The following is a 16,692-nucleotide window of genomic DNA, read 5'->3' as shown; positions in this document are numbered from 1 at the left end:
CAACAATAAAAATGAAAAAAAATAACTACAAAGACGTGGATGAGCTGAGCTGGCAGTGCATGGGTGGATTTATCAGAAACAGAGATCAAGTACACATTAGGCGCACCCTGGGGACCAATTTTGAAACACCTTGAAACATGAAAATGAATGGCCAGATCTGTGGAGTCTGTGTATTTGTGTGTGATTTAGGCTAAACTTGTTGTCTTTTTTATTTTTGTTATGGTTTTTTTCCCAACACTGTAACTTGGCATTATATATTTTTGAAATGTTCTCTAAATTTTTCAAACAGTCGTTTTCCAAAAATATCATTTCTTTTTAAATGGTGATGTAATAAGTAGCTTCAGGTCAGTGCAATGCCATATAGTTAGGTAAGTAATTTAAGTAAACCAATTTGATTACAATAACCTCTTCGAGCAAATGATCAACTACTTTACCTCTGTCCCTTTATGAGGGTCTCTTTATGTATCTATTGCAGCCTACTCCTTTCATGGGTTGGAGTTTAGCTGCTGGTATGACTCAGTGTCCTGAATACTGAATATAATCCATATGTTTATGTTGTACGGCTCTATAACAGCATGTGATTTCATACAGTACAGATCCCTCCGGGGAAGCTCTTGCCTCCTCTACCCACCAGCCACTCAGACCCTCATCGGGGAAAATTCACATGCGTTAGGAATTCAGCCAGCTTCACAATCACTATTTAGCCCTATGGCACAGTTATAATTTGATAATTTGAATCTGAATTGTCTTGACTTTAAACATATATGCAGCCTTTTTTTTTTTTTTTAAAAGCTATTTTCACTGATGTGTAGCCTTTCTATCTGTAATGTCTATCGGCCTTTTCACATTGAGTGGTGCAAACACTTATACACACATACATGGCTCCCGGATGATGAATTGTAATTAATTTTGTGATCCCCTGACCCTCTATCTGTGGCAGCACTATGAAGTTGATGATCTGTAATAACTTGACCTTTCATGTAACAGTATCATCAGATAAAAATGTCAGTTTGTAAAATGTGTTCCATATTATTGCTAGATATTACATATAATCAAATATTTTATACACAGATGAAAAACACAAGTGCTTGTTTTTCTACAACCTATACCAGCAAAGTATGTTTTTTCCTAAACCTCAACTTTGCACCATGTGATTGTTTAAATATACCTGAGCACTTAGATCAATAGGCAAGCCTCAAGGGGTTGCCAGATCAGAGAGGTGGCCTGTGCAGGGTTGCCAGGGTCAGGGATTCATGAGGCAAAAATGCTGAGTTGTACCTCTGCCTGCTCAAGACCCTGCTTGGCAAAGACAAATGGGCTTATCAGATTTCACACACATGAATACACAGGCAAATGCACCTTCCTTCACATTATGTGTGTGCGGGTGGAAGGTAACAAAGAGTTTAGCAAATTCATCTTTATTAAAGTGCTCATACCCATGCACACCCACGCACACGATAAGTAGTTAGAGACATGCTTGATAGACGGAATGTGCAAATATCAATCATGCATGTGTGTGTGTGGAACCAGGATAAGGCCTTTGACACTTAACTAACAATAACTTTACATGATACTTAACTATCAAATTTGAATCCAGTGGTATACAGTACAAAGGTGGTATTCAGCACTAGTGTAACCTTATACAAATGAGGAAAAAGGGTTAAGGCTCCCCCCAGACAATTTAGAGTTATGACCTGTGCCCCCTTTCTTTACTGTATGCTGTCAAATCACTGCAGTGCTAACAAGCAGGTTTTTCTGGATAACCTTTAACTGTACAGCTGTGTGACTGCTCAGAGACCTTTACCCAACACGATACCTGAGACCTCGGGCATGTCAAGCTATGACCCTTTCCTTCATCCATCTCTCTAAGCCCAACCTGTACTTTCCATTACTTTTAGAAGATTGGATCTACTGAATCTTTCTTTCATCAGTTTTTTAGTTATATCTCTGTCATTGCACCTGCTCTTTTTATAGATCACACGCAAATTTCAAAACTTTAGCTTGAGCTGACATGTTGATCTCATGATCTTTTCAGTTTATCAATAAGAGTAACGCAAATGGCGGTTACAGAGGTATAAACAACAAATCAACTAACACAAAGATTACAGCATAATGAGGATGTCTCTGGTAACATTGAAACGCAAAAGTATTTATAGCTATTCTGAAAGACCACACTTGGGGATGGAGTGAAAAGCTGTGTGTGTGTGTGTTCCAATAAATAAACAAGTTGGCTAACTCAGTTTATTTTTATAATCCTATTTTTTAAGCAAAGTTTACTTGTGTAATTCAGATGGATTGAATCTGCTCTCTTGTATTTCCTTAAAATAATTTCTTAGCCATTTCTAACTTTCGGTTTACATTTGTTTTCTCCCAATAGGGGAATTGGGAGAGGTGAATCACACACATAATTTCGATGTTTGTGCGATCGTGGGGGAGCAGAGTGAAATGTTTTTGTAGGGATGAGTGGGACAGAGTACATGATGTTGTCGCTGCACCACTGCATTTCTTACTTGCACTTTAAAATGTAGATTCACCAATTACAACCTGTAAAAGAAGCAGCAACAGCTAACATGGAGCATTCAGAAAAGCACATACGTCCGCCTAAGCCAAACCGTTTCCTTTTGAACCACATTTAAATTCACTTATCCAGATTTTTTTATTTGGATCTCTACCAAATTACACACACTCATGAATACAGTCCCCTAAAAATACCAGATTTTTTTGATTTGTATTAAAAGAAGATCCCTTAAATTTATTATCTGAGAAATTAATGAAAAAGGTTAGCGTGTCCTATCTCAGAATAATAAATAAAGTTGAAAATCCGGATCCCAACCAAACTTGAATATGTTCTTTAGTGTCTGATAACGCATCCTTCCACCAGGTCCAGAAATGTTTTCACAATCTTGCTAACTAACAAACAGACAGACGGAAAAGCAAGCAAATACAGTACTAGAAAAATACTAGACCTTAGCTGGAGAGAGAAAGAGAGAGGGGTATAGATAGATAGGTGGATAGATAGATAACAAACCAAGCTTTATTTCCAGTCTTCTCTCAACATCTGTAAGATAATTGCCCGCTGTTCTTTCTTTCTGTCTTTTTCTGCCCCTTGTTTCTTGCATAGTGTTTGCTTTATCTGCAGGTGCTGTCCATGGTGCTTAAACCTCCTCTCTTTGGGTTTTAATTGATGTTATTCTGTTTGTAGTTGTCATGAAATATTGCTGCTGTAAAACTATTCTGGGTTTTAAAGGGGTAAATGTTATGTGTGCAGAGCTGAGTGCTGAGATTCAGAAACATATTGTGTCGGTACGCCTTGGTAAAGATTTCTCTCTCCAACCCCACCCTCCATGGGGAGAAACAGAGAAGCTTGCACAAGCAGATTTAGCACATGGTATTGACTTACCAGAAATTTTTATTCCAAGACGATGGAAAAAGGAGGAGCAAGAGAGACACAGGGAGTGATGAAAAAAAAAGAGGCAACTGAAATCCAATAGACAGGGATGAAATAGATGAATGTGTTGGGGTATGGTTAGCTGCGATCCATGTTGTCTTTTCAAATGGATGGATAGAGGAAGACAGGATAGATGAAAAGTGGGATCCTATTGAGGGTTTAAACACAATGTCACAGTAGAAAGCCATACACACCTCTTAGTCAGAAGTCAAATTCAACCAATTCGTGCCAATTCATTTGATACAGTATCAAGAATGTTTATAGTTTTTCCAGATATTCAGTCTCCATCCCTCATTTTAACTTACAGCAATTGTATTGTCATGTCTACATACTTTAATGCAAAAATAAATATCAGAGCAATTGAACCACAATGTCCCTGGTCTGATGCTGTTGTTACATATCATAGTCTTTTTAACGTTTCCAATCTTTACCGTAAATATCTTAAAAATGCAGAATTACCCCCCCCCATAAAAAAAAACTTTTAAGAATAAAATGTTGCAAACTGCAGTTGTGAAGCTTTATCTGTAGCATGTCGAAAGAGCACTACAGTTAAGGTCTACCTGCACATCCTTACAAGACATCTGAATACTACAGCAGTTGATAAAACATTAAATAATCTGACTTTCATTTGAATGAAACATTGCACCCTCCTATCTCCACAGTGCAGACATTTTGATTCCAAAGCCCACACCTCTTCTGCTGGAGTACTACTATTATAAAAATGAGTTGACACATTTACATTTTTTGGTTTCTTTTCTCAATTTTCAATTATTTTTATTTGATAAATAAATTCTGGATAACTAATCTAACTCGATCTGGAAAAACAATATAGTACAACCTTGCTCCATGTAATAGGGTCTTCCCATCTGTTTGTAAGCAACAAAAAAAAATGTACACACATACTTACTACGAGGGAATAACAGACTGCTCCCTTAAGGACCCATGGTGTTTGTGTCACCACATGGAACTGAATCTGTGTGGATCCCAGCTGGTGTATGCTGTGTTCATGTGTGTGTTTGTGTGTGTGTTAGTGGCAGGTGGTCTGAGCTGCACTGTAAAGGTGATGTGTGGTGCCTAATTGGAGTCTGGATGTGGCAAGTTAGCTCACTGCAGCCCGTCCATATTTTATATGGCAGCTCTCTCCAGTCTTATCATATTTTATATGACCACAATAACAAACTGTCTAGAGAAAAATATGCCGCCTGCCACGGCACATGCTGCCAGCAGTAAAATCAAGTACATCCACAAACACACAAAAAACATATACTCATAGAGGCATGGTGGAATGTAGTGTTGTGTAATTTGATAATTGAGCAATGGCACACCAGTTGAGATCTTTACAACAAACAAACAGAGTGAGGCACAAAGAGTGATTATTGAAGAACGTAGGCATAAGGTTCTGGGTTCAGTCATTTGGTTCTATAGTTGAATTTATATCTGCCCTTGTCCTGCTGTCCACTACACATACCCAGATGCACGCACACACACATGCACACACACACACACACACGCGCACACACATACACACACACACAGCTGTTCAACGTGTTCATCGCTGCAATGCCACTCAGAGTAAACCAGTGTGAAGAGACACATGATTAAATGATTGCTTACCATCAAAAAGTTTTGTAAAAGAGTGTGACACTGCTAGTTAAAGTTTTCAAAAGCAGTGAATAATCTGTTCCCAAAGAGGTGAATCATTTAGCGATGAATATAAATTAAGTAAACAGGATGTACATCTTAGAATCAAGCTTTGATGTAAAGATGGAACATGTGTTGAGAAAGAGAAAAGAAGCCGCAGGGGGAAGTTAGAAACCCAGGAGGAAAAGAGTAAAGGAGGAAAAATTACACAATTGAAAAGTGAGATCACAAAGGGATGTGGGTGTGGGAGGTGAGAAAGGGGCTTTCTTACCTGGGGCAGATAGAGGAAGGAAGGTGGGCATTGCATAGAATGGGGTAAAATCCCAGACCCGGACAGTAGCACACAGCCAGAGTTCGTCATAGAGCACAGCATGTGGAGACGGGACACCTTACTCATAGAGACCAAGTTACACCTCTTTTTACTGATGCTCCGCTCTGTCTATCTTCTCACCTCTCAACCTCTCTTGACCACTCTCTGTCTTCACCTCTTGTTCCTTCCCTTCTCACTTCTACACTTCTATTAGAGGCAACAACGAGCCAACAGAGTCTATACTTCAATTGATGCAGGCGAGGGATACCCAGTACCACGCAGACACACATACACACACACACACAGCACTGTGGCTTCTAGCACACACTGAGCAGCATAAATGTCGTAAGGACTGGAGGAATCTAATGTGTGCTGAAAGGCAATGATGCTTCTGCTTCTCTCTCCTCTGTTTACTTTTAGAAAGAGGTGGGAGAAGCCAATGTACATGATTGGGTATGGAGGGAGGGGGAGACAGATGAAGGAGGGTACCAGAAAAGAGTGTAGAGGAGGAGGAGACAGAAGGCGGTACAAAGAAGGCTTGGGATGTCCTTGAGAAAAGAGAAGGAGTGATTGGAGAAAGGCAGAAGGGCTAGGAGAGGGCTGGGAAAGAGGGATTGGAGGGAAGGGTGGTGGCTGGGAGTAGGGGAGGAGGAGGGAAGTCTGCAGGATATTACAACATCAAATGGGGAAGCATAAGAGAGGGAGAGAAAAACAGAGAGACCAAGTGTGTCTGTGTGTGTGTGTGTGTGTGTGTGTGTGAATGTGTGTGTCTTTTTCTGCTTTCTGTGCACAGGTATATATGCGTGTGTCTGTGTGTACGTGCATGTTACAATATGTGAGCAACTGATTCATTAACCCTTTCCAGTCTACTCACTCATAGCCAACTCTGTACTGCTGCGGTTTTGCCACAAACCTGCTCCAAACTTTCTACAAAAGAAAGAAATCATTGCAGTGGGTTTCTCCCTAAACACATCAAATTCTCCTTTCAAATCCATTTGGCTCTGTTTTACTCCAGTGTTTGTATGATCCCACCATTATGAGAGAGTATTACCGTCAGCTGCTTTGTGGCTTTGGACTGTCCAAATAAAAAAACTATTCTGTGGCTTTTGCCCATGTTGATCCTCTACTGGTTTGGATGGAAAGATATCATTATTACAAGGTGGAATACTCTCCCTGCCAAAATGATTTCATTTTATTAAAAAACAATTAAGGACGGGAACAAATACAGCGTTTACACAAATCAAACAACTGATGCAATGGCTTAATTGAATTTATAGCTCAGTTGTGTGGAGGATATTTTCTTTAAGTGTAGCATTTCCCTAGAAAGAAGAAAGCTAATGGCTGAATAATGAGCTACAGCAAAATATACATCCCCCACTCCCTTCCCTCCTTTCATTTCTTCCTCTCCTTTCTTCCTCTGTGTGGTCTCAAAGGGGAGGTAGGCAGCAGTTTATACTTTAGCTCTAAATCTTTTGTTTGATGTACTACAACACTGATTTAATGATTCAGTTTAATCTAAGGCTGGCGGAGGGAAGTTGGGTTTAAACACCTTTTCCTCCTCCATTGAGAGTAAGGTAGGGAGGAGAGGAGGAAACACATGGATAGAGGGATCAAGATAATACGTTAAATGCAGGCAGCAAAGATTGTTAAGTTCAACACTTCCGCGTCATTTTTGACTTGTTTGTATCGGTGCTCTCTGTGGCCCCCCTCCCATACACACATATATTTTGATCAGATCTGTCCGATTCAATCCATTTTGACATCTATACACAATAACTTTCTGTGTACTCAATGTACTCAACTTCATTTTAACATATCAGACGAGAAAAGACCAAATGGGAACACATACAACATACAAAAAAACCTCATACATTCACACATCAACCTTTTTTATCTTCATTACTTCACCATTGACATCTTCTGGCCATTTCAGCTATTTAAACAGTTTGGCCTTGGTGGAGGTATGTGCTTCTCGGAATTCTCCATGTTATCTTTAGTCCAAAATATTGCCTCAGATTGTAGTATTGTAATGCATTATTGTGTTTGCTAAATCTTTACTTAAGACAAATGCAACTGTCATCCCTTAAATGCAGACAATTAACCTTTGAAGAAAAATCAGTACGCATGTAAGAAAAATAATAAAAAAATTGCTGTAACACACACTCACACATATGCAATGCATTCTGCGATCTATACTGTTTAATTTTTTTTTCATTTTGTTAAAATGTTTTCAGTTTCTTACAAATATTATTTCTTTTTCAATCAATCAATCAATCAATCAATCAATTTTTCATGATGTTGCCTCTCTGCCTTCAACAGACAGTGTTTTGGATTCCCCTATGTGTTAGGGTTAGGGTTAGTTTGCTCAACTGTACATCATGTGTAATGGTTTTATATCATATTCTACTAATATGTTGAGTGCTATATTACATCTAAAACTGACTTCTAATAAGGTTTAAATTGGAAGAAAAAATACCTTAAAGCTTAAGGTTTCAATGAAATGAAAAAGTATGCCATTTAGTATTTCAATAGAACACATAAACTCACTCAAACATCAGGTATTTGATAGTTTGGATAACCTAATAAACACATTGACTTTATATTAATGAATAATAACTTTAACTATTTTAGTACAATAACTTAATTTAAAACTCTCAACATGTTTATCATTTTGACAGCTATGAAGAAGAAGTAGAAGAAGAAGAAGTGTTTGCTTGTTTGGGAACGTACAATGATTAGGGCGTCTTGTGACGCTAAAGATTTTGGAAATGCTGCGCTGGTTATCTCCAGCAGGAAGGGAAGAGGATAGTCAGTCATTTGCTGCGCTATTTGCAGTCTTTACTCAGCTGATTCTTTTCATTCATTCTGCCCAGGCTATGCAGTTGGTCAGGGTACTTCGGATTGCTCCTATAAAAGCTAATGAGGGCTGAAGTGGGGAGACCTGCTCTCTTAGGTGTCTGGAGTAGAGCTGCTGTGTTGTTGATTGATGAGGTCATGTCTTCAGGTAGGAACATCCGCTGGAACTTTATGTTGCTGATTCTGAAGTACTGCCAGTGATCAGCAGAGGGTGATGTTGCAAGTAGGCTCTCTTAAACTCAATCTATATAATTTTTTGGGAGAATCTATGTGTACTTGACAAATATGAGATTACAATTTTAAACAGTCACTGATTTCAGCTGAAGTATATTTTACATAGAAATTTTGTATGTAGATGCTTAAATGCAATTTTGACTGTAGGTCTTCTCATTCTCTCAATAAACTGTCACCAATTACTTCTAACCTCCAGTGCATTTTATTGCTTATAATGCATAATGTCATATCAGGGCCGAGGCAGTAGCATGTTGATGAGTCTCCTCTGTAATGTTAAGTAGAGCACAGACAACATCACTCACACCATCTTCATGTTAACCAATGCAAATGGCACCTACAGTCGTTGGTGTCTATTATCATTTGCTATTGATCTTTCTCACCACACTCACCTCTCAAGGAGGTTTGGCAGCTAAATGTATTTTTCCTTGTATTCATACACTCTGTTTGGGTTTACCCGGCCTGATGAAAACTTAAAAGGCCAGTGACATTGAAGCTTCAAAGCTGCACTTCAGCATCAAAGCCATTTTGAACATTTTGAAATATTTATTGTATTTTTATTCTTACAGCAGAAGGATCTGCTGGTTATTGATACCATGGGAAGCATGTGCTGATGCTGAGGGCAATGGGAACAGAGTGTCTGGGTTCAAGTGTGGGTCTGCACTTTGTTACCAGTAAAAAAAACACACAAAAAGAGAAACTGATTCTGAGAAAAAAGCAAACAACGAGAATGCAAAACTGCTTTCTCTGGGAGAGAACAGTAAGAGGCAATACAAATAAGTTCAGGCGAGATGAAAGCATTTCGGCTTGTAGCAGGGGATACAGGAACCTTATGCAAAGCACAGACAGGTTGACTCTGCAGTAAAAGTGACTTTGAAAGACGCAGCCAGTCCCTGTTGGCGAGGCATAGCAGTGTTCAGAAAAAGGGGTATTGTTGAGAGGAATCAAAGCGGCCTGAGACTTGACAGGGCGACGACATTAAGCATTCTCCTCCCTTCATCCTTCTTGTCCTCTGCAAGGTAGATCCACACTCAAAAGTCAAGGAAGAAACAATAAAGTCCTATCCCGTCATTTTCTTTCTCCTCACCCTTCTCTCCTTCATTCTATACTTTAGCGTCTTTTAAAAACAGAAAATTTAAAAATACAGAATATTTTATCAAACCCCATTGGTAAGTTCATCATATTATCAAACGACTGTTCTTGATTTTAAATGTACTTGACAGAAATATTTGTCTGAATAAATATAGCACTGTTTAAATAAGAAACGAGAAATAATTTCAACCCATATTTGTCAATATTCTAAGAATTACACCTCTATACCAAAAGTTAAATTATCTGTCCAAAAGAGAAGGTATAGAGAGTATGTGCTGAGTCATACTCAGCTCTCAGTGATCACTTGAAGAATCACATGTACAAAAAACAATCGAAATGAAAGCCCTGGTACAAGTATATCAAAGTAAAAATGTGGAATATGGCCAAAATGGCCACTAAATGCAAAATACCAGGCTTCCTGTTGCGGTAATCCAATTGCACCAATGGACTTTTTTGTTTGTCTGGTCATGATACACCTGTGTATCGATTTTTGTGAAGATCGGTCAATGTGAACACATTCTGGGGGTCTCGGGGGGCACCATTGAGACAATATGTGACACCCATTGAAAATTCCTCCAGAATACGTAAATTTTCACTACTTTCTAACTTTCTGCAAATTTTGGTAATAATTTGAGTATGTTAAAGCCCTCAAAAAGCCAATTCATTTGCCTGAATAATAATAATAATCATTACAATTTCAATAGGGCCTCCCACTGTCAGTGCTCGGGGCCCTAATTATAATTCATCTATAAATATTGATAAAATAACAGGTTGAAATAGGGAAATAAAATAAAACTGTTATAAATATATTGTAGGACTCAGGATAGATACATAACTTTCAATCTTTGTCTTAGTATAGGATCGGTACATAAAACAATAAAAAAAATACGTTAAAAAACCTAAAAGTGAAAGTGTGGCCCTCACTGAGACAGTACAGCGACAAAAGAGGCTGCAGACTTTCTTAAAAGTACTGTAAACACCTCATTACCAAGTCCTCTAGGAGCCACCACAAAGGCATATATTTGAGGGTTGTGCCAAATCCACGATTATTACCTTTGTTTTTATTTAATTCTTTAGTTTTTGGAGGTGAGGTTTAGTGGGTGCCTAAGAAAAAGCAGGGGGGAGGCTCTGAAGATTCTGGCTGCACCTGCAGCTGTGGTAGAGTGTGTGGTTGGGCAGAGAGACGTGTCGCATCTCAATCTTTATGTATTGCGAATTGAAACCCTGGACGTCTGGACCACAGTTTTGGTTTTGGTTTGATAATCAATACAGCCGTAATGTATTCAATTGCTGATTCCCATATTTGCATGGACAAAACAATGGATCTGTTAAAAGAGGAAGGGCCCACCGAAGCCTATGTACAGGGCCCATATGTATTTATTGTACTAATTTGTGAGAAAATGTTTTTAAAGAAGTAGCATATTTTTTTATTCGTGAATCACTACCAATCCCAACTTCCCCTACTATTCCTATTTCTCCTCTCTTGTAAATCCATAGCAGTATTTTACCCAGAGCCTACAGACACAAGCGGCCTGGGATCAAGGCCCCATGACAACAAGTGCTCAAACAACATTGAATGAGCTTTTAATGTTCAGCAAATCTTTTGAAGGGTCATCCATCACTGATGCCCAGCTAACCAGCTAAGAGATCATCATGCCTTTTTCTCTCCCAAACTCTACATTTTTCTTTTTAGTCAAAAAGGATAAATTGCTCCAGGGGACAGGACAAAAAGGAGAAATAGAAGAAACTTACTTCAATCTCTGCAATCAAAAACTAAATAAGTCCTTTGGTTATCGGGATGCACTCCAGTAGCTTTTTTAATTTTGACATCACAGGAATGCAATTCTCAATCCGATCCATTCTGCTTTATCACTCCCAGTGGTCATCATCAATATACAGTGCCTTGCATAAGTATTCACCCCCTTTGGACTTTTCTACATTTTGTCATGGTATAACCACAGATTAAAATTTATTTCATCGTGAGTTTATGTAATGGACTAACACAAAATAGTGCATCATTTGGAAGTGGGGGGAAATATTACATGGATTTCACAATTATTTACAAATAAAAATCTGAAAAGTGTTGAGTGCATATGTATTCACCCCCTTTACTGTGAAACCCCTAACAAAGATCTGGTGCGACCAATTGCACTCACAAGTCACATTTGCAAGTCACATAATTAGTAAATAGGGTCCACCTGTCTGCAATTTAATCTCAGTATAAATACACCTGTTCTGTGACGGACTCAGAGTTTGTTGGAGATCATTACTGAACAAACAGCATCATGAAGACCAAGGAGCTCACCAAACAGGTCAGGGATAAAGTTGTGGAGAAATATGAAGCAGGGTTAGGTTATAAAAAAATATCCAGAGCTTTGAACATCTCTCTGAGCACCATAAAATCCATCATAAGAAAATGGAAAGAATATGGCACAACTGCAAACCTACCAAGAGGAGGCCGTCCACCCAAACTGAAGAGTCGGACAAGGAGAAAATTAATCCGAGAAGCAACCAGGAGGCCCATGGTTACTCTGGAGGAGTTGCAGAGATCCACAGCTGAGGTGGGAGAATCTGTCCACAGGACAACTATTAGTCGTCTACTCCACAAATCTGGCCTTTATGGAAGAGTGGCAAGAAGAAAGCCATTGTTGAAAGGGATCCATAAAAAATCCCGTTTGGAGTTTGCCAGAAGCCATGTGGGAGACACAGCAAACATGTGGAAGAAGGTGCTCTGGTCAGATGAGACCAAAATTGAACTTTTTGGCCTCAATGCAAAACGCTATGTGTGGCGAAAACCCAACACTGCCCATCACCCTGAGCACACCATCCCAACAGTGAAACATGGTGGTGGTAGCATCATGCTGTGGGGATGCTTCTCTTCAGCAGGTACAGGGAAACTGGTCAGAATAGAGGGAAAGATGGATGGAGCCAAATACAGGGAAATCCTTGAAGAAAATCTGATGCAGTCTGCAAAAGACTTGGGCGGAGGTTCATCTTCCAGCAGGACAATGACCCTAAACATACAGCCAGAGCTACAAAGGAATGGTTTGGATTAAAGAATGTTAATGTCTTAAAATGGCCCAGTCAAAGCCCAGACCTCAATCCAATAGAGAATCTATGGCAAGACTTGAAGATTGCGGTTCACAGACGGTCTCCATCCAATCTGACTGAGCTTCATCTTTTTTGCCAAGAAGAATGGACAAACCTTTCCATCTCTAGATGTGCAAAGCTGGTAGAGACATACCCCAAAAGACTTGCAGCTGTACTTGCAGCGAAAGGGGGTTCTACCAAGTATTGACACAGGGGGGTGAATACTTATGCACCCAACAGATGTCAACTTTTTTGTTTTCATTATTGTTTGTGTCACAAAATTTATTTTGCACCTCCAAAGTACTATGCATGTTTTGTTGATCAAACGGGAAAAAGTTTATTTAAGTCTATTTGAATTCCAGTTAGTAACAGTACATAATGGGAAAAAGTCCAAGGGGGGTGAATACTTATGCAAGGCACTGTATCTCTTATCCATATGTACGCACACACACACACGAAGCACACAAAGCACACAAAGCACAAAAGAGTAATATATCTGTATGAGAATTAAGTGCACCCCCACCAACATTTGCATTTCTTTGGAATAGGTGCATCTGATTTATAGAAGTAGGGGCCTGAAGCATCCTGGGGAATGAGGCGGGTGGATGGAAACCATGCTTCCCAGAGCAGAGGCAGGATGTTTTGGCCATGTCAGCAGCAGGCATTTCAGGGATGTTGTTTTGCAGCCCTAGGAGACAATTTGTCTCCTAGGGCTTTAACAAGGTGTGACATCCTCGGCCCTTAACCCTCAAGAAGAGTAAGGAAAAACGACCAACATTTTTTTCTAACAGGGTAAAAAGAAGGTAGAAACCTCAGAGAGACCAGAGTGATTTGAATAACTGAGGGTCAATGAATTGATGGATTATTGTCAGTAATGGTCGAGTATCTGATGAGAAATATTGTATATCAAGCAGTGTTGTTATCAGTAGCCACTGCCGCCATCAGGATCCACCATCAGCTGGCACCTTGATCGTGGTCCACCACCGCTATCAGATGGCAACACGATCCACCATTATTATCACGATCAGCAAGCAAGATACAGGATCCACCATAACGATCACAATCTCTGATACGAGATCATGGTACGTGATCCACCATCATCTCCAACAAAAGCGCTATATAAATACAGACATTTACCATTTACTACAAAAAATGAGGAAGAGAAGGATATAGATAAAGCAATATTGAAATGGAGGAGACAGTGACAAATGATGAGACAAGAGATTAAAGATGAAACCAGAGTAAAATAATACAATTGTCAGCCGACACAGAAGCCACAAACCTTTTTTTCTCATGCTCAATTCCTGTTCTCTGATCAGATAATAAGAAGGGGGAATGAGCTGGGAAACAAATGGACTCTGGAGAAAGCAAAATTTCAAAAGGGATGGATTAAACAGATAAGCAAGACTGAGTGGGAACTGGAGATAGGTAGAAAAATGAAAAGGATAGACAGCCAAATTAGTGGACAAAGGTAGATTGAGGAACAAGAAGAGGAGGAGTGACAAGAGTGGGATGGGGGTGTAATCCCAGTCAACTCGGTCTCTGTATTATCTATCTAGTGTGACTCATACATTTATTTTGTGCGCTGCAAGCTGATTTATCCACAGTCCGATTGGTAATTCTCCCTCCCCGGGGCCTTGAAATCCTGCCGTTCCACCCACTTCACCCTCTGAATGATGAAGAGGTCCATGCAGAACCCACATTCGAGGAAGCCTCTTCTGGGGATTTCAAGTCATATACTCAAAGCATTGAATACTTCTTTTGTGACTAGTTAACTTCCATTTGAAGTGTATTAGCTTTTTGAGTTATTCCCCACAGCTGTTAACCAAAGCTGTCAGATGTGACTTAATGTCTGCAGTGTTTTAGTAAAAAACAATAAAAATGCTTGTGGCAAATGACATTGCCACTGGGGTCTCACCACAACGTCCAGCGACAAACCATTCTCTTTGTAGCATTCTTTTAAGTTTTCTTAATGAAACGAGCAGACAAATTGAAAACTCAAACTCAAATTACCGGCATTTCCTGCTGGTGTGACAGCTCAGCTCAGACTATCTCAGTCTCTCTACGTAACCTCTTGTAAGGTTTTTCTCGTGCTCCTCCCATGTGTCCTTGTGTCTCGCTTTGGCAGCTCTACTGCTGCCTTTTAAACATGAGGATCAATCAACCAACAGCCCCCAGCTGACTGGTCCTCTCTTACAGCTCTCTGAGCCACCTCCATGCCCATGATGCTTAAAATACTAACCTTTGAGAAAAGAATAACAATATAAAAGAGTGATTACTGAATGTGACCATTGCTCTGACAGGACAGACATTTTCCGTCTGTTCCACATTCTGTTAACATGGAACAGGCTATATACCAAACTAGGGTCCTTGGGTCGATGGATATATATATAATAGGTGAAAATGGAATATATTTTTTTAACATTACTATAAATATGAAATCTTCTCTGCGTTTGTATTGGTATTTGATGAAGTAGCTGGCTACTTCTTCCATCAACACTACAGCTGGCGGGTTGATACAGAATAATCTGCAAGCAACAAACAGAATGAGGTTGCGTTGAAGCTGAAAGAGGAAGTACTATTCCGTGTGATATCTCCAATTCAAACAAGAATCTTGCTGCTAAACTACTACATCTACTGATACTTCCAAGCAAAATTTCCCAATGTAGACTAAATCACCTTGGAATCAAACAGTCTTGAAAATTAAATTGCTGTTAAGACATCTAACAATAAAGTAAATCAATGTCTTGTGTGACATTGTACTATTGAAATCATAAATATAATTTAACTGATGTACTATGTACTGAATTATTGATTTCCAACAAGTTCTCTAACCTACAAAACCTAATTCATATAAGTATTTTTCGATAAGACCCACGGCAAGTGTTACATTAATGCAAATTATAACAATAATGTAAAACGCGGTAAATTGTTTGCATCCATCTTCAGTATGTCTTAAGGTAAGACAAGGGGGGGTTTGGCAGCTCGATGTCAACTAATCTCTAAATCTGGCAATTAAAAAATGTAATAAAGCTATGTCATTTCGGTCAGTCTTACCTGTCTGAAGAGCCACACCACTCAAAAAAAGTCAAGTCTGCAGATATACCTCATGAAAGAAACATTAAGGCCTGTCAGGCCCCCGGCATCTGTAAACTTCTATGTCCATGGTCTAATACGGTTACTTATAGCTCTGATATTTATGTTGTACAGAGTTTAACATTACTGACGATAGGGCTTGAAACCCAACTCTCTTGTAACATGTTTCATGGTTTGGACAGGAACCAGGTTAAAGTCTTCAGTGTATTGCTTCATACCATATTTGGCTGGAGGATATTAGTTTAAATATGAATATCTCAATCATAAAAAACTATTTTGAACAGAAATGCATTTACTCGTGAGTGGTAATCTGCGATCCAATACCTCAAAACCAAAAGCCTATTAAAATTAATTTAATAGCATTATTTATTTAGCTTGTACCCTTTCTTGTCAAAGCACATCTTTGCTGGAGTGTGTCATCAATCAATCAATCAATCAAATCTAATTTGTATAGCTCATATTCACAAATCACGATTTGTCTCATAGGGCTTTAGCAAGGTGTGACATCCTCTGCAATTAACCCTCAACAAGGGTAAGGAAAAACCACATCAAAAAAAAAAATTGAATAGGATAAAAAACACATAGGAATCTCAGAGAAAGCCACGTGTGAGGGATCACTCTCCCAGGACTAACAGAAGTGCAATAGATGCAACGTGTAATGGAGAACATCAGAAAGATAAGGGTATTTAAAGCCTTGATTAGAATAAACCCTTTTAGCATAATAGAAGGTCAATGAATTGATGGATTCTTGTCAATAATGGTTGAGTATCTGAGGAGAAATATTATATAACAAGCAGTCTAATTGTAATCATAGTGTATGGTCAGCAGCCACCATGATCAGGATCCACCATGAAGATCGGATACCACTATAGTCCACAGTCATGCAATGATATAATACACTGTGTATCCTGTAAAATTACATCAGTAA

General features: G+C 39.1%; 1 protein-coding gene across 4 annotated transcripts in view; it reads right to left on the bottom strand.

Moving 5' to 3' along the window:
- The window catches only part of LOC128426454 (RNA binding protein fox-1 homolog 3), a 240,144-nt gene that overhangs the window by 182,535 nt on the left and 40,917 nt on the right, over positions 1-16,692 (bottom strand). Inside the window, exon 1 of one of the 4 annotated variants that reach the window (XM_053413330.1) lies at positions 5,361-5,486. The exons of the other annotated variants lie outside the window; for them this stretch is intronic. Coding sequence (XP_053269305.1) covers positions 5,361-5,486 — 126 coding nt within the window. Of the gene's footprint in view, positions 1-5,360; positions 5,487-16,692 lie in introns of those variants that run through there. 4 annotated transcript variants of the gene reach the window in all.

The sequence above is a fragment of the Pleuronectes platessa genome, chromosome 21 (assembly GCF_947347685.1).
Source record: "Pleuronectes platessa chromosome 21, fPlePla1.1, whole genome shotgun sequence".
NCBI classification, from domain to species: domain Eukaryota; kingdom Metazoa; phylum Chordata; class Actinopteri; order Pleuronectiformes; family Pleuronectidae; genus Pleuronectes; species Pleuronectes platessa.
This window is presented reverse-complemented; position numbering and strand designations above follow the sequence as displayed.